Below are 27,777 nucleotides of genomic sequence, written 5' to 3'. Positions count from 1 at the left end.
ATGCGAATCTCAGTCATAGGAGGATTTAATTGTTGTGCGTGTTTTTAAGCTTCTGTTTTTACTCCTAATGAATCAGCAATAATAATAATAATAATAATAATAATAATAATAAATAGAATGAACTTGTGTTGAAGAAAAATGAAGTGTGTTTGACGTGCTTTGGGACGCACTGGGAGTGTGTTTGTGTGCTAGTCTGAGCCTGCCTTAGTGAGCAGGTGTGGGTTGGATGTAAAGGTGTGAGCATCAGGCACTAGTTAGTGTCTGCTTTCTTTCTTTCTTTCTTTTATCACCGTGGTGTTCTCCGGTACGTGAGCGAGCTCGCGACGCCTTTTCAGATCAGCGCGCGGGCGATGATGATGATGATGAGAGCGTGACCTCACCGCTTTGTGCACAGCTGCTGGAGAGAGAGGAAACACACGGTGGAAACCCAGAGAGACCCGGACTAACGCACACCGAGGAAGGAGGCGCAGCTGCTGCCCAAAGACAGTCCACTCCGCCGGGGCTGCTTCCCTTCCACACGCAGACACAAACACACACACACACACACGATGGTCCTCCGTGGCTCATAGACACTAAAACAACGGAGCGGTAACCAGCGGCGTCCCGATGCTCACCCTCTCCGCCGACATGGACGACTCTTCGTCGCTGCTGGATCTGCTGGAGTGCTCGGTGTGTCTGGAGCGCCTGGACACCACGGCCAGGGTGCTGCCGTGCCAGCACACCTTCTGCCGCCGCTGCTTGGAGAACATCGTGAGCTCCAGGAACGAGCTGCGCTGTCCGGAGTGCCGCATCCTGGTGGAGTGCGGGGTGGACGACCTGCCCGCCAACATCCTCCTGGTGCGGCTGCTGGACGGCATCAAGCAGCGGCCGCAGCAGCGCGGAGGGACGGGCAGCAGGCACTCCGTAGCAGGGGGGTCTCTGCAGGGATACGCAGCAGGGATATGCGCCTCACCGCCGGGCACCGCGATCCGGGAGCTCACCGTCGCCACCAGGAACTCTCATGTAAAGGTAAGACTTATCCAACTCATTTGCTTACTAAAGCAAACAAAACTTTAAGACTGAATTCCCGCAGATTGAAGCTCATTACATGCATTAGAGCATGGTTTTTCAACTGGTGGGCCGGGACCCAAAAGTGGGACGCGGACAGCTGGTCAAAAATAGTCTAATGTTGGACTTGTCTTTTATTTTGAAAGAAACTTGTCTTTTGACAGATATGCGGTGGAATGCGTGTTGCACAGGAAAATGTATGGATTTTTAATTAAAAAAAAAGTTTTTATTCATGTTTTCATTTTTCAACTCAATTGTTTCTTTAAGACTGAATTCCTGCTGAGTGGAGTTCATTACATGCATTAGAGCAGTGGTTCTCAAATGGGGGTACGAGATGGCACTCCAGGGGGTACTTGAGAGAGAGAGAGAGAGAGAGAGAGAGTGGAAAATTAACAAATAAAATGTCAGTCTTGGTCCCACCCCAGGCATGATGACTGAAAATGATTTTTAAAAAAAAACTATAGAAATAAATCTATTCTGGAGCCAGTAAATCAGGGTTTTTCAACCTTGTGGTCGGGACCCCTTGTGTGTCGCCTGGAATTTAAATGGGATCGCTTGAATTTTCTGAAAACTTTTTTTTATTTTTGAAAAAAGAATGTAAACAACAAATCTTCAACAATTGTATTTCTGTACTTTGTGAAATATGAATCTAGTTCAACTAAAATATGAGTTCAAACATGATTTCAATTGAACTTTATTTATATAGCGCTAATTACAACAGTCATCTCAATGCACTATCAAAATATAAAACCCAACAAATCCACATGAACATGCATCAGCTACAGTGGGGAGAAACAACTCCATTTAAACAGGAATAAATCTCCAGTAGAACCAGGCTCAGAGGTGGCAGCCTGGACACCAGGGCCAGGGTGCTGCCGTGCCAGAGAAACTAATTCTAGAAAAAAATGTCTTTTGGCTCTCCAGAAATCCTTGATATCCAAATGAGCTCACAATCCAAAAAAGTTTAGGAACCGCTGCACGAAATACTGTTTCATTACACTTATATTTACTAAATTAGATTTGTTACAATGTGTTAAAACTAATTCATTACATCATTATGCTCTAATGGTACTTGAAGTAAAAAAAAAAAGAAAAGTTTGAGAACCACTGCATTAGTGTTTTTTAAGTTATTGCTAATTGATTACAGTTCCAATGATTATTTACAAATAAAATGTCCCATAAACCTGTATTTATAGAATGGCTTTTGTGGTTTTATTGTAAAGGCCTGTTTAACATTCCACATGATGTTCCAGAGCAACATAACACAGGACAGGGAAGTTAATGACTTCATTGTTGTTGAACTTTGTGTACGGTCCCTGGCCACTCCGCAGCTCATTGACATCAATGTATCTTTTTTAGCAGACGGACTCTAATGAAGATGTAGTTTGTTCTCTGTGTTATACACTGAGGTGCTTGGAACACATTTTGAGCATTTGATATGATGCAAGAACTGTAAATCTGCCAATATGTTTTTAATTTAATCCATCTCCTTTAGTTGAATGAAAATATGCGTAATAACATACACAAAGAGTGATCCCTGAATACAACGCTGCCTTAGAGGGGTCGATTTTTTATTTATTTATTTATTTTTTATATCATGCAGCTTTGGGTGTGTATGTGTGGGGGGATCATGGTGACATAAATTGGAAAGCAGATAAAGATGAAAACAATGGAATCAGATTTTTAAATCAGTCAGTGATGGGAACGCTGTTGTGCATTGTTGTGGTTTTCTCTTCCATCTTATGAATGTTTCATATTACTCACGTGCCTGGGATTTCAGTCTTTGACTGAAGTGAAATTGATTTCAGCTGAGGAGAAGGGAGGCACAAGGTCAGTGGTCAGATGCTCGGCTCCACAGGCTGCAGCAACATCAGGCTTTGCCTCACCAACTTTGTTGTTTATTGTTGTCTGAAGTAAAATATAAGGAAACCTTCAGCATGTTTGACATTTATGAAAAAAAAATCCCAAAGAAAACTTTATGTATTGTGGCACCACTTTTTCTTAAAACTATAGACAAGGACAACTGGTGGCCCTCAGTCTAAGTTTGTGCAACCATCTAAGGTAAATGCCCAAAATGACTTAAAAACAAACGGAAAAAAATGGTAGACAAATACACAGAACGGCAAGAAATACACACAATGACAAAATAGCATAAAAACTACTCGCAAAACACAAGACGACTACATAAATACATAAAATGACAGAAAAGTGTATAAAACAAAATAAAAATACACAATAACAACAGAAACGCTCAAAATGACTCAAACACACAAAATGAGAGAAATATACAGAATGTCAACCAAAACGATAGAAAAAAACCCAAAAGGCCATTAAAACATATGCAAAATGACTCGAAACACACAAAACGAGCAGGAAATATCTGAAAACACAAAACTAGCTCGCACAAAATGAGAGAAAAATCTACAAATTGATCATTGGTCATTATTCTAAATGTTGACGTGAATATTGATGTTGTTGCCCTTGGCTCAAATAATCATGTTGTCGCGGCTCCCACTGTGATAAAAGTTGCCCATCTCTGCCCTTTTGCAGGGCAATTTTATTTTTTGATCAATTACTATCTATTCAAGATTAATTTTTGCACGTTTTAATTGGTTAGTTAATAAAGTAAACATAATTTTTTTTTTTTTTTTTTTTTTTTTGTTGGAACGTACAGCCTGAGCTCACTGGTGGTCATTTATAAGAGGGCGAGTGATTGTTCAGCAAAACAAAGGCGTTGCTATCGCTGCGTCTCAGACTTATCAGGTAAGCGAGTCATTGATTGAAGCAATGGAGCGTTTGGTGTGAATGATGGAGTGCAGCAGCAGTTATTGGCCGTGTGCACTCATTAGTGGCAGTGAACGGGAAAAATGTGAGGACACTTCCCCCAACACCTCAGAATTACTTCATTTCACTCGATAGACATTATAGATGTGCAGTTGGGAAAACCTGCATGGTGCAAAACAAATATTGGCTTTGTGATGGCCAGAATACACACATTGTAACAAATACGCTGCTGCTCGTCGTTTTAGGGCTCAGCTTGTAGTTTTGTATAGGAAATGTAATTAATATTTCGTGCAAAACAGTCTGAGGCACACTTTTTTTGAAATGTAAACAACGCACATTCAATCTTTAGTGGATGCTTGTCTCTGCTTGTTTTAGGGCTCCGTAGGGCGAGCACTTCACTGTGAGAGTTGCTTTTATTGCTAGTGAACTACTGCCCCCAAAACACACACACACACACAGTGCTAACCTCTTACCCATTACGCCCTCCTGCAATCTCCCTGCAGTCACTTTGCGCAGGTCTCCTCCTGGCTCTCAGGGGACCTGAGGCTCTGGAAAGAAAGTGTGAATTAATCTCCTTTAGGTGTGTGTGTGTGTGTGCGTGCGCGGAGTGAGACATCGTACACCATTCAACAAACTTGCACGTAGTGAACTGAGAAGTCTAAACAGGTGAAATGCAACCTCACGTCAGATATCAAGGGCTGCCAATAAGAATGAAAGAAGTGTTGCTATGGAAATCCAAGAAGAGGCAGGCGGTGCTGAGTCAGCACCCCCGTCTATCCCTTCTGCTGTTTGTGCTCTTTTTTTTCTGTTTGTCTCTTTGGGTGTCTTTTTTGATTCAACCATTTAGAGTTGAAGTGGTTTGTTGTTTGCAAGAACAATTATCTGCTGGATTTGAGTTCTTAAAAGGGAAAGTTTGCCAAGAGATGGAATATAAAAGCCAGTTCAAGGAGAAAAAAGCACTCTTTCACCTCAATATACTAGATATTGGGCTGATACTGGATCTAGCTGTCCTATTTGAGACATAATAACCAGATTATAGGGAACCCGATGGTGTTATTGCTAGGGATGGGAACCTCTGGGTACCATGCGATACAAAGCTCACGACAACGATCATCTTCCGATATGACAATACTGTGATTATCGATATATTGGTCAGAAATCAATCTGATAATCTGACGTAACAAGAAAAAAAAAAAGATTAAGTGAAAAAAGACAATTTTTATTTTATATCTTTGAAAGACAATACATTGAAAAAGTGTCCTATGAACAGTGACACTATTTTAGTGCAACATTTCTGTAAATAAGTGTCAACAGTGTCAATGTAAACGAATAAGCTTTCTGTAAACAAAAAATAGGGTCTTTCTCACCAGTGACACCATTATAGTGCAGTATTCCAGTAAACAATATATTGGTTCCTTCAACAAACAGTGACAACATTTCTGTGAAAACCTACCTGCACATTTTAGTGAAAAAACAGAAAAGGTTTTGAAAAAAAAAAAAAAAAAAAATCGATACTGAGTGCAAGCATATCAATAATCGATTGTTCGGAAAAAATATCGCGATATGTCATCACACTCCTAGTTATTGATCTGTTGGTCTAATTCTTAATTCATATTGACAGCAAGATCAATATGTTTATATAATGTCAATGGTGATGCACACAAAATGATATGGAAGGATTGTCTATTCATAAACATTCTTCATTAAAAGTGCAAGGTATTCTGAGGATACACGGAGTATCACAGCATGCCACAAACACACACCTGTTTATCGCGCTAATTTTAGCCCAACTGAGATTCATAAAACTCAAAATAGTCCTCAGCGAGATCCAAAAGGAACAGCTGATCAGCTGTCATAATCGATCAGTCTAGGCAGGGTGGACGAAGGAAGGAGAAAATATATTTTGGACCTCTGAACCCCCTGGTTAATGACTGAGTCAACAGTTAATCGGGCAGTAGTTATTCCATTTGAACCATAGGGCTGGGTAATTTTGCTTAAAAAAAAATCTTAGATTTTTTTTAAAGAAAAATTTAAGTTTCGATATGATTTTTAATTTTTTTTTTTCTTTTTTCAATGCACTTAAAAATGACTGCAGACATCAAATATATTGTCAAAAGTAGAAGACATGTTGCGTGTTTGCATTGTTTTTTATGAATGTAGAGTGTAAACCAGTGATCACTGTCTGAGTTCATCTATGGTGTTAATGATGTGATGGGCAGGTTAGTGTTGTAAGTAGGGCTGGGTGATTTTTGCCTAAAAATTTTGAGATTTATTTTTTTTTTTCAATGCCCTTAAAATGACTGCAGACATCAGATATATTGTCAAAAGTGCAAATGTATTGCTGTGATTGTCCTCAAGAGTTAAAATGCATAGAATAATCCCAAAATAAAAAGTAAATGAGACTCTTTTCAAGCTTTAACTCAGGTTTAAGCAAAAGTGCAACCGCAACTTCACAGTAGCTTAAATTTTCTGATTAAGAAATCAGATAACCACATAATTTATAACATTACAATTAAAAAAAAACTAAAACTCTTCCCTTAGTATCTCACCATAGTGTGAATAGAAAATTAAACAGGCCTGTGGCACACACATTGCCTACTCAAAGGGTAAACAAAGAGGGGGCGGGCTCACATCACGGACGGAATGCAAGAAATCCGTAAAAACTGTGGTTGGGGAAAAAAACCCTCAAATTTTCAAAATAAAAATTGTTTTTATCTACAAATTTGATAAAATCCTGTGGGCCAACTTTGATGCTCCAAAGGGTCAGATTTGGCCCCCGGGCCTTGGGTTTGGCACATGTGTGCTAGAGAATGCTGATACTAGATCTATATACAGTATGTAACAGACTGACACAAGTTAGTATATTATGTCTTGTGTGTTAAAACATTACAGATATATAAAACCTTATGTTTTGCGACCGTAGTCTAAATTCCTACTAAAGATTGTAGTTGAGTTGTTTAAAAAAAAACAAATATATATATATATATATATATATATATATGTTTGGTAAATTTATTGGATCTATAAGGTTAGTTCATGGTTTATTGACGAATGAGCTTTTTCCTTGTTCTCACGAAATCCAATTTGCTGTAATTGATTTTGATTTTCACTGGGATTCTTGTTTTTTTAAAGTGACCTTATGGAGGCAGTTTTCATGTTCTACATTTTAACAGCATCGTACAAGCAACACAAGTCTATTTTAGAATCTTACAATTGTAGAAAATGTTATTCTGAGGACAATCAAATCTCCTGAGAACAGAAAAGAGAACTCGCCCACACTGCATTGTTCTGGCAGAAACTGTTATGGAGGTGTCTGAGATTAGCGAACACAAATGTGTTTTTTTTTTTCTTCATAGAAATATTTAAAAGCATACGTTACAAAATAGTAATGATAAAGGTTTCCTATCGCAGTTATCCCAGGTGGGTGTTGTGGGTTTTTCTGACTTATGAGGTTTTTTTTTGTAAAGTTATGTAACCATCTGGCTTTCACTGGAAAGTGCAACAAACTCTATGCACAATATGACTTCAGAACAGAGACAGAAAATGGTGAAAAAATACACAGAATAGCAAAAATATACAACATGATCACACAAATGCATGAAATTCCTTTTAAAACACACAAGACGACATAAATACTCAATGTGACAAAACAAAAATGCACAAACTCCAAAAACAAACAAAAACACGCTGAGTGAAAATATGCAAAAGAACTCAAAACACACAAAATGAACAGAAAAAAATATCCAAAAACAATAACAATTAAAAAAAATATATTTAATGGTTTTTGTGTAAGTATTACATTGCATTGATTTGTTATTCACATTATAGAAAATTAGATTTTGTAAAAGTTTGTTCATGTAAACTGAGATCTGTTAGAATTTGAAGATACAAGATACTGTTTTGTTATTTCTTGATGTTTATTTAATTTTAAACTGTTCATAAGTTGTAATTTACATGATCAGAATAAAGAGAGAAATCAAAACAAGTAGCGCACAAAAAAAAAATATGCAAAATGACGACAAAAATACACAGAAACCCTTTGATGTCCTGTAACTCTCCAGTGTTTCCCATAAAGCTGCATTCCTTGTGGTGCACAGACGTATCGCTGATGAATGTTAAACGCTAAAACTTAATCAAACATGGATGTTAACCTTGTGTGTAGCTCACTGGGCTGCTCTCAGGTTTTTATTTCCTGTCCTCTACAATTTTAATCAAAGCCTCGAGTCACAAAGACCCCAACCCTTGATCTCCCTTACCTGTATTTACCTGCGGTTGCTGGGGTGACACTAATGGTTACCATGACAGCGTCTGACAGCAGTGACACCAGTTTGCTTTTCATCTGCAGAGTGAGACATTGGTTTGCCCTGTCGTTCCCAAACATGAGGTCGAGCTTCAAAGAAAGGAAAGAGATGCACCACCTGTCCCAGTAATGGTCCTTTGAAGGTGTGTGTTTTGTAGCAGTTTCCCGTTCACGTTCACACTCAGCTTTAATCTGAAAGGACGTTTATTTATTTCTGCTCTTGAAGAAAAATCAAGAGTAATCACAAAGCAGACAAAATAAATCCTGTCACATGCACACATGAACATTAAGTGTCTCAGAATGTGTCGCATCTTTTTTCGCTCTTCTTTAATTTGTCCCTGTGAGTTACAGGTGTGCTCGCAGTGTTTGACTAACTTGCTGTTTCTTTTTCTTCTTCCTTTCACTTTTATCCCAGAGTCTTATATAAAGGAGCTGTTTACCTCAATGTTCCCACAGAGTAGAGTGTTTTTGCTCATATTCATTCATACACTGCTAGCATGTTGTGTACCTTGTGTGTTTTTCTTCTTCTCATGGGCGCGGCACTGAAGTAGTAAGTTGTTTGTGTATTAAACGGGTTGTTTTCATGCTTTGTGTGTTCAGTAAAATCTAGGATAAATTGGATGTGTTTTGACTCGCGATGAATCTGCCAATGCAGTGTCTGACATCTTTTAATTTGAAACGCTCATTAAGGAGCCAGGTACATTTAAAGGATTTACAACAGCAATTAAAATCATCAAACATAGTGAACAACAGTTTGAAAACAACTTTTCTAATAATGATATATTACGTAACTCCTATCCTGCATGTATTAGATGCTAACCTGGTCCACCACACTTTATAAAGTAAAGGGCAGCTGGTCATCAGTAGAGCTGCATGATGACATCATTATTAGATTCAAGGTGACATGATCCAAAACATGGACAACAGGAATTGTCCACGACTGAACTTGGACACTCGTACTGTACAGGATAAGTTGGTGTAAATGATAGATGGTAAAAAATATTCCAATTTTCTTGTTGAAAAAAACCGAACAAACAGGAAAAAACTGGTTATAATAGTTTCCAAATACCAGGGATCTATTTAATTTGAATTATTTCATATGTAAAGTATACTTATTTTGTTTTTCCTTTTTAAAGTATAATTGTTATTAATATATGTTTTTTTTAAAACTTATTTTAAAATGATAAAAGTTCTAATAATGGAATGTTCTATCATAGTGTGTCACACAAATATATATATATATATATATATATATAAAAATAAATTTAGCCTAGGCAAAATATTGCAATTACAATATCACCTCTAACAATATATTTTTTTAATTTTATAGCTTATTTAGCTTAATACTAATTTTAGGAGTATCTGCTTTTGCTATTTTTCAGAACAACTTGAAAAGCAGAGTTCTATAGATTTCTTCTTCACAGATTTGTTTGCTTTATTGTCGTAATCTATGCTTTAAAATTTATATTTTGTTTATTTAAAGTTTAAATTAATCTGAAATTGTTCATCATAAAACAGATTGATTTATTGCTTGTGTTCATTGAAAAATAAATGACAATCACGAGAGGCCCTTGAAAAAATAATCGCATATTAAATCGCAATATTGAGGAAAAAAATTGCAATTAGATTATTTTCCAAAATTGTTCAGCCCTGGTCCTAACCCTTCCCCTAAACGGGCCACAGAACTCACTCACACGTGCTGTCCCTGTTTGTTAAATAAATAAATGTGCCTGTTGCATTTTGCAAAAGCAAATTTAATATTTCTGGTTAAACTTTAAGTAAAAAAAAAAACCCAAAACAAAACAAAAATCAAGATTAATATCGTATATCAACATTTAGTTCCATTATTTATACAGTATATATATATTTCTAACATCCCTGGCACTGTGTGACATCCTCTAACATCTCATTCTTTGTTCTGTTTGTCAAACAAACCAAACATGTAGATGAATAGATGGAGCACTGGTTACTGGTAGAAGTATTGGTGTCATGGTGGCCACTGTGGACAGTTTTAGGCTGAGACAAAGCCTTTTTCTCAACATGCATATTTGTGTGTGTGTGTGTGTGTGTGTGTGTTTGTTGAGTTGATGCATAGTGGGTGCTAAAGCCTAAACAAGCTTTGAAGCCCGACTGCTATTCCCACGGGTACACTCGGGTGCACACACACACACACACAGGCTCACACACGTACACGTCAGGTTAAGGGTTAACCCCCTCACTGTTAGCCTTTGTGTTTCTATGGAGATGAGGGTGAAAAGTCACTGCCCGCTGGTCAAGCTTAATTATTTTTTCACACAAAAGAGCGACGGCTCATTTTAACAACCTATTGCAACAAAAAACTGTTGCTCTTTCAGCACACACAATGACAAGAACTAATTATGTAAGAAATGTTCAAATTTTAATAATTGTACCTGATAATTACACTGAATGTGTTGAATGTATTTATTTTAACAATTGTGTTGGCTGCAATTCCCACATTATTAAAGTATAGTTATACTTCTATTCAATAATTTATTAAATTTATGAAAGTACAAATTTTCTTTACACTTTAAATCAGACGAAGGCAACTGGAAGGCCCTAAATTCGCCAAGACAAAAACCTCAAAAATGCTATTTTAAGAAGTTAGAAGGAATATAAAGCCGTATGTAATACACAAATTAACTCCCAAAACACATGAATCAACAGCAAAGACAGACACAACAACCTCTTAACCAAACAAAATTACTACGAAAACACAAAAGGCAACAACTACTACTACAAAATAGCTCCAAAGGCACAAACTGTCAACAAAATATGACAAAATGACAGGGAAATACAGAAAATGATGACCAAAATATAGAAACTGACCCCAAAGTGCACAAATCTACAACATAAATGCAGAAATATACACAAAATTACAACACGGAAAATTCCTAAAATACACATGATTCATAAAACACAAAATGACAAGAAAGACAAACACAACAACTGCTTGAGCAAACAAAATGACTCTGAAAACCCGCCAAACAAGACAGACAAACTGTCAACAAATTATGGTACACAAAATGACAGGAAAATACAGAAAGTGACCCCAAAACGCACAAATCGATAAATGCAAAAAATGACAGAAAAATCCACCAAAAACACACAAAATGACTAAAAACTGACAAGACAAAAGAGCCAAAACCCTTCCCCCTGTATTAATGCTGAGATCAATAATTATTCTAAATGCTGACATAAATGTTGATAATGTGGCCCCCGGATCAGATACAAACACATTTTTGTGGCCCCCGCTGTGATAGTCTCACCCATCCCTGCTTTAAATGTATATTAGGCAGTGACACAACAGTGTTGTATCAGATATCTCATCTGTGGCAGTGTTTTCATCCTCTGAATCACTATTAGATCCACTCTGCACCTCATCTCTTACACTCGCTCTTGTTGTGCCGAGTGTCCCGAGTGTAAATAACGTGGGTTTTGGCTTTTGTTGGATCAAAAGTAGCTCCAACACATCCTTTGGTTTGCAGTGATAAATAGAAAAAAAAACTATAAAAGGACTCCAAAAAACGTGACGAAAGATGAAACTTAAAGAAGTTGCAAAAACACTGCCCTTGTTACTGTGTTACAACATACTGATTACTCAGTGATGTTGTCCGTGCTGGTTTTCACTTTAGTAAACATGCATTCAGTACTGTGGGCCTAAATGTTTTCCCTGTGAATCACTGAAGTTGTGTTTGATGTACAGACAGAAACACGACTCCATTCCTTCTGACAAACATTACTTTCCCAAGAGCAACAACAAAAAAAAAAAAAAAGCCCAAACAGCTCTGCATCCACTCACTGAAATGATTGCATCATAAAAAAACAAGGGTAGGAAATATAGTGTGCCTCTGTGTGTGTTTGCTACAGCTTTATAATTAGTGTGCTATTCTGAACCCTGCTTGACGTGGGTGAACATTTACGCACTACTTCCCCAGTGGGAAAAGGCACAGCCTCTGTACTGGCATCACATTACATGGTTTCAGGCTTATAAAAACTGGCAGCATTTAGGCCAAGTCAGAGTTTACAGGGTTTACCTCCCGCCATCATCTGGGACTACAACTGTGTAAAATTACCCAGAGGAGCGTAAAAAAGACTTTTTACTGTGCTGGAGGAGTGTTAGGAGTCACTTTGTGGCTGCAGGTATCTTTAGTTGTGTGTTAAAAACGCTGCTGATTCTCCAGCGTCACGCGATGTTATATTTGTGTCACTGTCGTAGCAGGAAAGTTCAGCTCTGATGTGCTCGAAAAGGTGGAACTATTCTCTGGGGGGAGTAGCTTTGTGGGAACAAGTGGTTTCTCCAGGTTTCAGACGGTGTGTGGGGGGGAGAGGGAGGGAGGGCAGGGGGTGTCTGTGCCACCACGGTTTGTTTCCTTCCTGTGAAAGAAAATCTCCTCCTCTTCCCCCTCTCCACGCTCGTATCCTCATCATCTTTCTCTGTAACGGTGAGAAGTTGAAATTGTCGCACCCCCTGGTTTAGAATTGGCAGGAGAAGTGTTGGCTTGAGTCTAGGAGTATTCAGCGCGCACACACATACTCTCTCACAGTTCTCAACTTCACCTTTTCTCCAATTTCAATCATTGAATTTTTTGCCAAGATGTCTCACTCAGTCTTTTAACCTTCATCAAATTTTAGGCGTTAATAATCTGTTCACTTCAGTGTTTGACTAAACCGAGTCCTACGTTTTCTCAGATCATTATACCTGCAAAACTGTTTTTTTTAATATTTAAAAAAAGAACTTACTGTATATTAATGATAATAGGGATGTACTGAAACGAACATTATTGGCCGAAATCGAAAATGAGAAAAAAGGTCCAAAACAGCGAAATGAATTATTTTCTCAATTATTAGTAACATTTCATTGTCTATAATTTTGTACTAACCTCACTTAGGGCTGGGCAAAAAATCGATTAAATCGATTTATCGAATTTGTAGATAAAAACTATTTTTATTTTTACAAATTCGAGTAAAAAAAAAAAATGTGTATATATATATATATTTTTTTTTTTTTCGGACTTTTTTGTATTCCGTCCGCGATGTGAGCCAGCCAGGCATGTTTAATTATGCTATGCTGAGATGATAAGGGAAGAGTATTATTTTTTTTTTTTTTATTGTAATGTTATGTTATATGTAGTTATCTGATTTCTTAATCAGAAAATTTAAGATACTGTGAAGTTGCTGTTTGCGCTTTTGCTTAAACTTGGGTTAAAGCTTAAAATTGTTGAATGACAGAACCTCATTTTTTTCTTAGGGCAAAATCGCCCAGCCCTATAATAAGGATGTACTGAAGTGACAATATTTTGCCAACATTGAAAATGATAAAAAAAAGTCAAAAACCAAAACACAAATAAATTATTTTCCCAATTATTAGTGTTATTTCATTAATGTCTATATATTTGTACTAACCTCACTAAAATTAAAGCATTTCAATTAATAGATTTAGTTATTAAGTAAACTATATTATTGATTCACCGAGAATTGCCCCAAAGTGCATTTTCGGTTTTCGTCCAAAAAGTTTTGCTGGCTGAATTTTTGGAGCATCACTAATAAATAATATATCGGTAGTTGAATTAATTAACAAGAACACTCAGTGTTAACCTCTGCAAAGCCACACATCTCCTCTTTGATATGGGCAATTATCTGGATCAATGATCCTGATCATGGTACCATTGATCTTCACACTTTTAAGGTTTGGAAGAAAGGTCTAGTAACCCCATTAATGATACAGTAGGTCAAAATGTCTGGGCACCACATTTCTTTAGAAAAATGGTGATGAAATGAACAATCTGGATCAGATCTGAATGAAACTTGGTGGGACGATTGAAGAACCAACCCAACGTAAATTTCATAGAGCGGTAAATCACAAACTAAAATATGAATTATTATAATTGCACCAATTATAAAAATAACATCTTTATTTTATATAGTGCTTTGCAGTGAAAGTACAGATGGTAAAAAGAAAAGAGTACATGTAATAAATGAAAGTTTTAGTAGTTAAAAGCAGGTCTGAATAGATGAGTTTTGAGGCGTATTATAAGAGAGATCGGGATTTTTAGATTTTCGAGCGTAATCCAGAATAAGTATATTGATCTGGATCCCGTCCAAAATTGGATGAATCTTGGTTTAAAATTAGGTTGAAGTCTATACAGTACTTTTGACCGAATCCTGCCAATAGACAAAACAAATAAATACCACTGAAAATAAAACCATCATGACGGAGGTATTAATACAACTATAGGCTGTCTCTCTTAGATTCAACCATATTTAATTACTTCACAACTTGTCATTTGTACAGTCTCCACACACAGAATGGACTGGGTGTGTAATGCAAATGGACGTATCATGTGTTTTTTTTTTTTAAATATTTCTCTAGGTGTCCTGGTGCTGCTTTGCTCCCAGCTAATGCTCTTACAGATTGTTATCCTGCATATCTACTAGGGCTGAACGATTAATTGCATTTGGAATGTTATCGCTATATCAGAACGTGATTTTGTCATCGCAAAGGCTGCTATTATTATTATTATTATTATTATTATTATTATTATTATTATCTTGTCCTGTCTTGTACTGTCCTGTTAAGTTCAGAGTGTTTAAGAAGTGCAGTCTACATGTTTACACGTTTTATGAATCGTGAAGTTAGTTAAATATGTTGAAGAAGTAAAGCCACGGCTTTGTTTGCTTTATTGTTGTAATCTGTGCTTTAAAATGTATATTTTACATTTATTTAAGTAAATCTGAAATTGTTTATTATGAAACAGATTGATTTATTGCTTGTGTTCATTGAATAATACATGACAAGAGGCCCTTGAAAAAATAATTGCATATTAAATCGCAATATTGAGGAAAAAAAAAAATCACAATTTGATTATTTTCTAAAATTGTTCAGCCCTAATATCCATATTCAAGTATTCATTTTAAACTAGTGCTGTTGTTCTGATCTTCACCTCCTAATAATAATCAGCTCGCTTTATGAAATGTCTATTTGGCTTTTAGGAGATTAAGAAACTCAAAACCAGTGCAAACCAACTTTGTTTTAAACATTTTGGTCAAATAAGACGCCAAAATACATTGATTTTTGGCATTTAGTTTCAGCTGTAATTGAATTTAACGTCAAACTCCACACCACCATTACACCAAAAGCTTATTACATGAAACAGATTAGCATAATATCTATATATAATGTATATTTTTTGACTATAAATGTAATATTTCTATCAGCATTATATCGGGGGGGGGGGGGGTCATACAGACAGATGTTGGTTTATTTCAGGACACTGTGTGCGTTAGTGGCAGCCGTACAGCTGCGATCAGCTTTCAGCTCTGACGTCTGTGTCCAAACATCCACTCATGACTGTGTGTGCTTGTACGTGGTCATGTGTGCGTTTCCTGATCGCGTCAGTAGAAAGTGTGCGAATAACGAATCTAAAAAAAAAAAAAGCATGAATAATTGTGTTTATAGTGATACACTACTCATGGGAAGTGAACGGCATATGCGTTCATCACATGCAGCTGTGTTTGCTGCTCATTAGAGCGGCAGAATCCTTCAAACTAAAAAACGACGTCGGCGTGTTTATCTGGTGGTGATTGAAGGCTCGATGGAAGGTGTGGGTAGGGAGTAAGTAGAAAATAAAAGGCATGCACGCGTACGTGTGCATCTGTTTGTGTGACTGACAGGACTGTTAATTACTGTGATAAAGAGAATGTCTTGTCATTGTGTGTGTGTGTGTGTGTGTCCTCTGACAGGGGTTATTATGCTGTGCGTGTATAAATGGTAAGGACAGCTCCTGCCTGGCTCACAGAATTTTTTGCTTCAGTGCATTTTTTTTACACCCTTAATAATCGATACAACCTGCACAAAGTGCAACTTTGAAAAATGTAAACATCAAACTAAACTGCAATGGCAGTAAAAAGCAGCTTTATTTTGGAAAAGAAACTCAAGTGTCAGATATTAAATCATCCTGATGATGGAATTATTAGAAGTGCAGTTTTTTTTTTTTTTTTACTGTGTAAACATTAAAGGTACATTTTCCAGACTCAGTTTTTTTTTAGGTGCCGGATGTTTTATCGTCTCACAAATCTGGCCTTGGACTTACTTAGTCATCTTATTAAGTGTCACTTTGACGGATGGAGTTGGGAGTGCAGGGAAAAGAGTGGACTGAGCTATGACGTGTTGCCATGGAAACCTGTGCAGGCCATTCGGGGCTGTGGTCAACATCACTTGTATTTAAGTATAGTGATAATGGCCACTAATGGTGGAATTCTAACGTATTTGATGAGTTAAAAGGAGTTTCTACGGAGTCTTTATTCTTTGAAGCTCGGTCTCTTTGTTGCTTAATCTCCATCCATAGAATGATGATATTGTACCATTCGTATTCTTATGCTTTGCCCTTCATTGAAAGAACCCAATCAGAAATTCACGGCATTTTCACGTGTACATTTAGCCCCTTACAGTACGGTATTTGAAGTGTGCTACAGGAGAGTTTAACATCGTCCTTTTAAAGTACATACAGTGAGGTAAAACGATAGATTACCTATCAACGCAAACAAAGCACACTACATTTAATTCACCCCAAATACTGTAGCATTACTGGAGACTGTATATGTAATACGAACATTTATTATTAAGGTGTTTAAAAATATTTAAGTTTGTTATTAAGGGGTATACTAGTCTATATATATACACACACACACTGGTTGGTGGCATTTTTGACTCTATGTAAACTCATTAATATCTCTTTTAAGCCAATTTTTTTAGTGTTTGTATGCGTTTGTGATGTTGACGTTATTATTTGGTCGTAACTTGTTCTCGACACTAAATCTTACCTTTTATAGCTAATGTTTTACACACACACACACACACACACACACTGACAAAAAGACATAAAAGTCAATTGGCTTTTTAAATGCATTCCCAACTTGATACATATACTGTATACAGTATATAAACTAGCGGTAGTGGTGTAACGATCCATCGATCTGGATCGATAAGTTAACGATAAATGGAAACAAATGATTTACATTCTTAAGCAATATCATTATCATAATATCAACATTGTCTTTTTTTTTAGCTTAAGATAAAATGTAACAGGTTAAATTAAATGAGTATATAGTATTGTCCTAAATCAAATCAAAATTGAATCGTGGCAGACTTTATGATATCAGCAAATATACTGTCGTCAAAAGAATTGATATATCGTATCGTTATGAATGTGGTTATGCACCCCTAATATACACAATATATGCCATAAATGTGTTTTTTATTTGCAGCAATGAAGATGAATTTCTCTGTTTATCTCATAGGAAGTTGCACACATATTCAGGTAGTAGCAACCCAGGGAATAAGGCAGATATCACTCCCACTCTACATACATAACTTTGATTTAACACGACAAGATCAATATATTTCATCTGCTTGAATCATTTCATTCATCTCAGATCGATATTGATATCTGTATCACCAAAAGTTCACTGCACTAAAGCCCTGTGAGTTGTATTCTGTTGTTGCTTATTACTCTAACTTTATTCACGTCCTCCCTGTCATTTATGACTCTAATCTACATGTGAGTGATGTTGGTCCGCTCCTCGTTGGACCTGCCAACACCGATTGTTGCCGACCTTTCTGCTCAGCTCTTCATTCATCCTCTACAGCCATTCACCGACAGCTCACTGGCTGAGGTCCAATCCCATCTTCTGTTCACTCTATCAAAACACCATAGGCCATCACATACACAGTGCTTCCTTCAGGAAATGACATCATTAGATCAATATACGTCCTTAGTGTAAACAAAGTGTTGTTCTTTATGAATCTTTTAATCAATTAAATGCCATGTGACCGTGAAATAGGACAAAGCGGGTCTGAAAATGGACGGATGGACGGATAGTCAATTAAATGTTTAGTGATTGTTTAGCCAAAGGAATCAATCTGGAATCTATATATTAATTATTTATGGACATAAAAGAACACATTTAATTTATTTATCGTTACAATTCATGAACGTCATTATCAAATTATATTCATATCGACTTCTATGCCATCAACAAAACTGCATAGCTCGTGTTGCATAAATATTACATTAATCAACTATCGGTGTTATCACAAACAGGTACAGAAATTAAGATTTGACTAATATCAGAGTCCCCACAGTCATGTATTTCCTAGAAAATATAAGGAATTTAAAGAAACGATTTTCCAGTCTTAAAGTCTTGGAATATTTTAACTGTTTTGGAAATATAGCCTATTTTTATTTTAATGTTAAAATATGTTAAACCCCAAAGATGTTAAGCATTATCTCAAAGTGAAAGTGCTGCGTACCAGCAGCACGATTGAGCGGGAATTCATCTCAAACTGTGCGTCGGTAAGGTCACTTCAGCTGGTGTACGTTAGGAAACCAGAAAAGGCATATGCAAAAAAAATGAATAAATCTTAGTGCTTCAGAACTAAGTCATGGAAATTTGGTAAAATATTTAGGAAAAAGTTTAGAAAAATCATTGTGAAAAAAGTGTGGGAACCCTGTAATATTGCTTTGTGCAATAAAGAACTGCTTGATTCATTTACCAGCTAATAGCTTTAATAAGTGTCCCACTATAAGCAGATATTAACTGCATCTTTATAGCATTTCTTAATAAAAACATCATCAGGCAACACAGAGGAACTGTGTAAACTTGAAATAAATGAGAAAAAAGGTAAAGACGTTGTGAAAGAGGGTGGATGTGCAGAGTGTTAATGATGGGGGGGGAGAAAACAAAACCAGTGTTAATATATGAAAGAATGTGATTTCTTTACAGAGGAAGAAGGGGAAGCCGTGGCTGCAGGGTCTGACACTGCCCCACTTTCATTCACAGCCACAATCTCCAGTGGGTTCTCAGCACATTTCCACAAAGATGATTAATGCCGCCATCACAACCAGTGCTCGTCTCTTTGAAGAGTGGAGGAGGAAACCATTATGATCCCTTCAAGTCAGTGCACAAAGTGGCCTGGGTTAGAATGGGAGACGTTTGTTTCAAATGTGGATGGAAAGTGAACCATGAAGGAAGTAGATCTAGTAAAAAAAAAATATTTTTTAAATGGTTTAGAATTCATAAGACAATTTAAAAAAAAAAAAAAAAAAAAGTAAATGTAAAGCTGAGGACTTAATGAGATGTGGAACAGTTGTTGATCAAAAAGATGTCATAAATTCTGTATTGTTTAATATAACAATAGGTTTTTAATAAGCTGTTCAGAGTTAAAAAGCCAAGAAAAATGTACATTTATTTATTTTTTTGTTTAAAAAAAAAGAAAAAAAATACAATAAGATGGCAATGAAAAGCCTACAAATATACCATAGCATACCACTGAGGTCAGTGCTGTACATTTCTACTCTGGCTTAGCTATATTTAAAATATGCTACATCCTCACACAAACTCCTCCCTGGAGCAAAGTCCTCCACCTTAACACTCACAAGACTTGTAGAAACCACATGGCAACAGTCATGGAGACAAGCATGTGTCCGATGTGCGCCAGAAAAATGCAATCTGCAGAAAATTAACTCATTACTAAAGGTTCAAGCACAGCTAATCACTTCCAACAACAGATGTGTTAAAGGTCCAGTATTATGCTATTTTTCACTTATTTCCATTTGTTCTAAGAACCCCAGAAACATATTATTTGAGGTTTATTCTCACAAACTCACCTGTTTTCCTCTGCAGCAGCGGAGTTAGTCAGCTGTTTGAGCTGCTTCAAACACTCACCGGAGCTGCTACGTCATTTTCTTCTCTTCCTCACCTCTACCGATTACAGGAATAGGTGATAGTCCACTGTTTTGTCCAACCGCTGCTTCGCATTGGTTCACAAACACGTCAGATCATGTCAAAGGAGATACGAGGCGGTATAACGGCTACTAAAAATGGAACTGATTGTAACTGCTACTTTGTGGCTGCCCACTGCTCCTCAGGGAGGGGTTAAATGCAGAGAACACATTGTGTGTATGTAGTTTTACATATGACAATAAAGCATAATGTATATTCCATAATACACCGCAGTGTTAGTTTTATCTGTGATGTAGTTTGAGAGGGAGGAGCTCACATTCTTACAGGGTAGGAGGAGCCAGGATTGTCAGGAGGAGGAGTTTCCGCTACGTGACGTAACTTGGCGAGAAAAATCCAACTTGCCTGTTTGGAGCTGACTTTTTACAAAATGTGGAATAACAAGAGAGGGAGGAAACTGAACTTTTCCATAATACTGCCCCTTAAGTACAACACAATGTGTTAAACTGCTGCTGCAACCCAGATTGTGAACTCCTATCCTTAAAAAATGCACTACAGAACTCACTCACACATGCTGTCCCTTATGAGAGAAAATGCTAAACAACTCAAGCAGTGTGGAAGATTTGATTCTTTTTTCTTACCCTCGGCCGAAGGGTATTGTCATGAGTTTGTCGTCCGTCCGTTTGTCTGTGTGTAGAGTGGTGTAGGTCTTTTAATGCAATTCATACCAACCATTCTCACACCAAAACATTGGTACTAATGGGGGGATTCCAGGTAAATGGGAAAAAAAAATTCCGGTTGGTCGATTTTTTTTTTTTTTTTTTTTTTTGTAAAAAAACAGCATTTTTGAGGATTTTGAAAAACGTTGTCGTGGACTGATTTTAAAGAAGAAAAGCAGGTGGACCATTGATATCTTGCTGTACGGTGACATTTACTCAGGGCTCTAGATTAGTGCTAAAATGTTTCTGAATTTTTGGCAAAAAAATGGCTTTTTTTTTTTTTAAAAAGTCTCTATTTTTGGGCTCTGATTTTTTATGTAGGTGTGAATCTGAGTTAATAACCCAGCAACAATTCTTGCATCAAAACATTGGTACTAATATGGGGATTCTAGGTAATGAAGAACATTTTCCAGTCTGACAATTTGTGGTGAAAAAACAGCGTTTTTGAGGATTTTGAAAAAAACTTTGTCATATTTAATAATGTTTTATTCCCCTACCGGTATTATAAATGTAATGGATGAACCATGTCCAACTGTAAATTCACTGAAGTGCTTAGCATGGTCACAATAAATCAATGTAAATAATTTTTGTGACGGTTAATAAGCGGGCACGTTATGTTTTTTTCTTTTTCTACTCGGTATTTATTTCCATTTTTGCAATTGTTCATTTGTCATTATGATTGTCAGGAATCTATGAAACCTCACCTGTACTGTACAGTATTCAGGCATTTATTTCAGTCACACTGGTTGAATTATTATTTTGGCTAAAAAGTTACTGAATCAAATCGTTCTAAACGAACCAATATCGTCCTTGAATCGAATCGGCAACAGCGAATCATGATTTGAAATGTTGCTAAAATGAATCGTGTGTGTGTGTGTGTGTGTGCGTTTCACGCTCTGTTGTTACCTTTTCTTTTTTATTGTAACATGCTAAAATCTTTGGTTCATAAAGGTGTGAGAGCACAGCTTTTATAGGGAGGAGTTAATGGAGCTGTGATTACACACTGCTGACATTAAAACACATCCTAATGTGTGAGAATACTGCTGCTGCTGTCGTTTTCCAACCTGCACACTGACGGGAAAAGCTAGACAGGTATTAGCAAGTTCTGTGTTTTAACCTGACCTGGATAAAATGCTCTCCTAACTGGGTGAAATGTAGTGAAACGCATGGAAAATGTAACCCCAAGCAATGCTTCTTTTTGAAAAAAAAAAATAAAAAAACAAAAGATGAGGAAATGGTTCTTTGTCTCTTTCTCTCTCTCTGATACTAATTTAATAGACATTTAAAAGGCCACTGCCTGCAAAGACAATTTTAGGGAAGGTTAGGTTAGCAATGAGTTTTGGTGTCTCACACACGCAAACAAATGTTTTCCTTTTTTTATTTGTTTCAACTCCTCTGATTTCTTGCAAAGAGCTGTGATTTTACGCCGTGATGCAACAAAGTTTGTTTGACCAATAATTGCAGTTGATTGAGGGAGAATCGGGTTTCACAGACGGCTTCTTTTGTTCTGAATACGCTTCATCACTTCACGGCTCCCTTGATGTAGAGCATCAAAAGGAGCCATGCCTTATATTTTTTGTTGTTGCATTTTCAATATTGCACATAATGGACACACGTGCGGTGCAATTTCAGTCCCAGTTAGAGGGTCTCACATTTTCAACAGACGGAAACCACAGAATGAACCTCCTGAAACAGAAATGGCTGTAAGATAGTGGACATACAGTATGTTTTGGATTGAATATCACATGTTTTCACCATGTCTTACCCCATTACACGGGTGGTTAAATGTGGAGGAAGTGCTTGGAGTAGATGAAGAGACAGACATGTCAAATATTATGCAAAGTCTCACTCGACGTAATCATGCAGGAAACGACTTTTTTTTTAGATTTAGTGAGATTAAACATATCGTTACATCTTAAGCCAATCTCATCATCATCATCATTAAAATCAAGTATTCTCAATTAATACTATTAAACAATTTTTCTTGATTTTAGGACACTTTGTTTGTCAGTAAATACTTCAAATTAGAGAAAGCTGAATAAATTGTCAGTGATTATACCTTAAAACCCAGCCATGGCCTTTTGTTAAAGCATGCTGATTGATTGATGTCTTTACGACATGTAAAATTATAAAAGAACAATAAAACAAAAAAATTGAATTGCAACAGCAGAATACACCATTGATATGATCCACAAACACTTAAACCTCAGTTTCATGTGCAAAAAGGAGGAAGAAGTGTGAACATCTGACAACTTTTTCATTTATTCAAGTAAATCTTTTTTTTTAAACACTGAGTAATACATTTAGCTGTAAATTAGTCTATTATTAGGGATAATTTTTTTTTTATTTTTTTATTGAGTCCAAAGGCTTTTCCTTGTAAGCATTTTTGGTGAATGAAACATGTACATTATGTTTTAACCTATACTTTCACAAAAAGATTTTAATGATTCTTGTTTATTTACAATATTTCTGGTTTTTTACTACAACTGCATTTTTTCCTCACCAACGTGGATTATATATTAAAGGTTTGTTAGTCTAATATTGCTTCTCAAAAATAATTTATTATTTATCATAGTTTTTTATTTAGGATTCAATTTACTTTGGTCATATATTTTAGGATTTTTTAACTATTTTTGTCATTCATTTCCTTTTTTGGAACAAGTATTAATAGAGGGCCTTGATTATCTTTTAAAAAATGTCCCAAAAATTAACATCAGTTTACGCATTTCTATATCATTTCCATTTCATCACCTTTCCATAATGATAATGTCTTACTGTAACTTAATACTGGCCTTTAAGCGTCCCCAAATTGTCCGATACATGCTTAATTCTGCTAATTAAGTTAACTATTGTTAATTTCGTATTTCTTGGCTGTATTTGCATCGAATGCATGTGCTGAAATCATGCCAGATTTTTCTCTAGATTTGGTGTCTGTCCATTTGCTAAAGAAAATCAGAGCTCCTACATTAATGTCATTTACCAAAACAACACACTTAAGATTCATGGACACTTTGGATCAGCTTTTTTATTATTTTTATTTATCACTGTAAATCAGAGGAGGTTTTGGCACAGAAGACATGTTGCGTGTTTACATTGTTTTTATGAATGTAGAGTTTAAACCAGTGATCACTGTCTGAGTTCATCTATGGCGTTAATGATGTGATGTGCAGGTTAGTATTGGAAGTAGGGCTGGGTGATTTTGTTTAAAAAAAATAAATCATTTTTTAAAGAAAAATTTGAGTTTTGATTTGATTTTAGATTTTTTTTTTTTAATGCCCTTAAAAATGACTGCAGACATCAGATATATTGTCAAAAATGCAACTTTATTGCTGTGATTGTCCTCAAGAGCAATCCCAAAATAAAAAGTAATTCAACAATTTCAAGCTTTAATCCAGGTTTAAGCAAAAGTGCAGCAACAACTTCACAGTAGCTTAAATTTTCTGATTAAGAAACCAGATAACTACATATTTTATAACATAACAATTAAAAAAATAAGAAACTCTTCCTTTAGCATCTCAGCATAATGTGAATAGAAAATTAAACATGCCTGTGGCGCACATATAACCTACTCAATGGGTAAACAAAGAGGAGGCTAGCTCACATTGTGCTAAGGTAACCCACAAGGACGGAACGCGAAAAAGTCCGAAAAGACTGTGGTTGGAAAAAAAAAATTTAAAACTCGAATTTGCTAAATAAAAATAGTTTTTATCTACAAATTTGATTAATTGATTACATCGATTTTTTTTTTTTTTTTTTTTTTTTTGCCCAGCACTAATTGTAAGTTGTAAAGGAGGACCTCTGAGGGCCAGATTTACATTATTTTGGACGTGATGCATGCAAATGTACCTTTTGCATCATGTCTCATCAATGAATGAATGAATGTATTTATCTTTACCTGCTTCATCCCAACTTTTATTCTAAAGAAGCAGAAACTTATTTCAACTGACAAAAACCAAAAAGCCCAGCAGACTGCTGGCTTTTTTTTATTGTCAACTCTCTTTTATTTCTCCTTTGTTCTGTGCTCTGTTATTCTTCTTTTCTCTCCTGGTTTTGAGTGACACTGTAGTGCTCCTTTATATCTGCAGAATTCAGCTGCTGCAGCTTCCCACTCACACACACTCCCAGACCTTTTTAAGACATAAAACAATGTCAGCAGGAAGCCTGTTCCTGGCCATTTTGCTTTCCTTTTTTTTTTTTTTTAAAAAAAACCTGTGTATTGGTTGATCTTGGGTGTATTAGAGGAAAACCTCTGCAGTCACACTTATTCAGTCACGGTCTCACTCTTTTTTTTTTTTTTCCATCTCCACTAGAAAATTGAATTTTTACTGTTTCCTCTGATGTCCCTGTCCCAGATAAGTCACTCATGGCTCTTAGTGTGCATATAAACCTTCAATCACGCCAAGGCACGCACAGACACTGTTGTGGACAATTGCTATGACCTCATTTGTTCCTAGTCACCTCTTCCCTTGCCAAAAGATCAACATTCATGAGTTTGACAATGCCAAGAGAATGTATATTTACAGTAGATGAATGAAACAGTGAAAAAAAATTGAGCAGTCTAACCCTAACCCAAAGTCTGTTAATGCCAAAAGAATCAAATTCCCTGGCCTGTTTCGTGACTATACTTTCAATTTACTTTAGTAAATCTCAACACAAATATTTCTCTCACTGTCAAAAATAAAACCTGTCTTTTTAGGTTTAAGACTGCTCTAGTCAGGGCCACCCCTGACCGAATTGGGGCCCTGAGCAAGTTTGGATCCCGGGGCCCCCAACTCACCCCATCCCTAATGTATCATCAGTACAAGATGCATTTAACTTGACAACCCTTATTAGTATTAAATAATGTACTGGCTGTAAGTATAGATACTAGGGATGTCCCGATACAACTTTTTCATTTCCGATATGATACCGATATTGCAGCTTTGCGTATCGGCCGATACCAATATTGATCCGATATCAGCATGAATCCTACATCTTTTTTTTTTTTGTATTTTTTTTAATGCATTTTTTTTTCTTTCTTTAATCAAAAAATAATAATTACTCATTTTGTAGTGTGGAATGTTAGAAAAAGCTTGATCAAGTGATGTTACTCAAACAAAGAATAGTCAGCAACAGTAGGTATGAGAAAAACTGACCCATTTATTATTAACCAATTGGTTACATACATTTTATACCTTCATAATATTTACAGTATTCTACAATTCAATAAAAAATGAATTAGGGGAAAAAAAACCCAGAAAATCCAGGATTTTGATATTCTTTTATAGGCTAATATCGGACCGATATCGGATTGGGATACCCCTAATAGATACAGTAATTTGGATCTATGAGAAAAGAATCAACCATTAAAAGATAAATAGAAACATCTGAAATAGAAATAACCTTAAACTGCCTGACAGCCAATAGGAAGCCTCAGTCAGTGCACACTTTTATCATGATTTTTTAGTTTCTGTAGCTAGTTAAGTAGTGCTTATTTTCCCTACACTAGTAGGTTAGTACACACTTTTACCATCTCGAGTTTATTAGTGCTGCAGTAAATGGCTTTACTAGTACATGTCTTAATGTCTCTAGTGTATTAGTAACAGCAAAGAAGGCTTAAACTAGTGAGAACACTTATAGTTCAACCTTTTTTTGCTCATGTTTTTCAGCCTCTATGTTACATACAGATGTATCACTAGTTAACTAAGACCTTAATCAATGATTGACTTGTTAACAGGTCAGTTTTTGCAGCTCACAAGTGAACTAGTTTGTTTTTGACATCCTTGATATAAAGGATACATTGGCTAACAATTACTGACTCAGCTTTCCATACACTCCTGAAGAACGTTGACTACTTCACGTTCTGCAGCTTTGCAAGCGCTACTCTGATTGGTCATTGCAGCTGATTGGTCTCCTTCCACTCCTGATAGTGAGCATGTACGTAAGCGTGCCCTTTCGCATGTGCGCAAATGCGTTGTGTCGCACAAATTGTGGCCTCCCATGGAAGATGATGCCCTACACACAGCGTATGTTCTACGTGTAGGGAGGAGCGGCCCTGGTTCTAGTGGTAAAAAGCCAAATATCTGCTCACTGATGGTACTATTTGTAGAAACGCGATGTTCCAACAACAAACCACACACATTTATTTAGTAGACAATGGTTTGTCTTTCTAAAAGATGTGCAACATTCAGACTCAAGCACACTGGGTTCATTTAGCGTCAGTAGCAGAAGAATGTTCCAAACCTTGTGCGGATGTTTGCCAGTTGTTGTTTTTCAATGACGAGTGAGGAGATCTTTTGTTTTTAATAATTGAATCCTAGGGCTTACTTGTGTCCCTTGTGTGCGACCAACACACAAACATGGATGTGCAGTGCACACAGAGTCAAGTTGTAGTCCAGCACTCGGCAACAGACACTAATCTGGAAGCCACAGGTGGTCCATGAGGAGACAGGTGGGGGAATCTGGACGTGTGTGTGTGCGTGTGTGCGTGTGTGTTTTTGACCTCTCATCTGAATGAGACATTTCACACAGCAGCTCAAAATGAGCACAGTGGCTTGCATTGAAGAGAAACTCTAAATTCACAGAATAATTAAAGGCTTCTTTGTTGCTGCCTTGGGGCAGCTTTTTGTCTTTGGACAGTCAGTGAATTATCAGCAAAGTGGGATTTGCAAATCTGTCTTGTGGCCCTTAAACAAGGCGAATACCCTGCCAAGAGTTATAGTGTCAGCCATTGGGGACACACAATAATGCCTGAAGCAGCAGAATACTTCCACAAGTTTGAAAACTAGATTTCTAATGCACTAATGTGCACAACACTATTCTCTATTTTCTGTCCACTTATGGATATATGGACAGGGCCAAGTCAACACATAGGTTGTGTTTGAAATTGCATACTAACGTACTATTCATGCTAAGTCTAATGTAAAAATGAGTTTGTAGTGCATTCACATTTGATAGTATGCGAGACAAACCTGGATGTTTACTATATCAGGACATTTTTGAAGTATGCACTGTGGGCACACTCGTCATACTCAACCGCCCCATGATGCATTGGGAGCGGAATGTAAAATCGTCCTGTGACCATCTTCAAACTAAAAGTCAAACATCCTCTTTTCAAAACAAAAGACTCTTCTTGTCTTCCATTAGTTTTTTAAGGCTTTTGTAAATAGGGCTCTTATTTTGGAGTGA

The 27,777-nt window shown here is 36.5% G+C and overlaps 1 protein-coding gene across 4 annotated transcripts in view; it reads left to right on the top strand.

Moving 5' to 3' along the window:
• LOC114454873 (E3 ubiquitin-protein ligase SH3RF3-like) overlaps nt 1-27,777 on the top strand; it is a 120,634-nt gene that overhangs the window by 2,685 nt on the left and 90,172 nt on the right. For 3 of the 4 annotated variants that reach the window (XM_028435720.1, XM_028435719.1, XM_028435717.1), the window contains exon 1: nt 144-1,008. In XM_028435720.1, coding sequence (XP_028291521.1) covers nt 607-1,008 — 402 coding nt within the window. In that variant the 5' untranslated portion in view covers nt 144-606. Of the gene's footprint in view, nt 1-143; nt 1,009-27,777 lie in introns of those variants that run through there. The other variant, XM_028435718.1, reaches the window with a different exon arrangement.

The sequence above is a fragment of the Gouania willdenowi genome, chromosome 21 (assembly GCF_900634775.1).
Source record: "Gouania willdenowi chromosome 21, fGouWil2.1, whole genome shotgun sequence".
Lineage (NCBI taxonomy): Eukaryota > Metazoa > Chordata > Actinopteri > Blenniiformes > Gobiesocidae > Gouania > Gouania willdenowi.
This window is presented reverse-complemented; position numbering and strand designations above follow the sequence as displayed.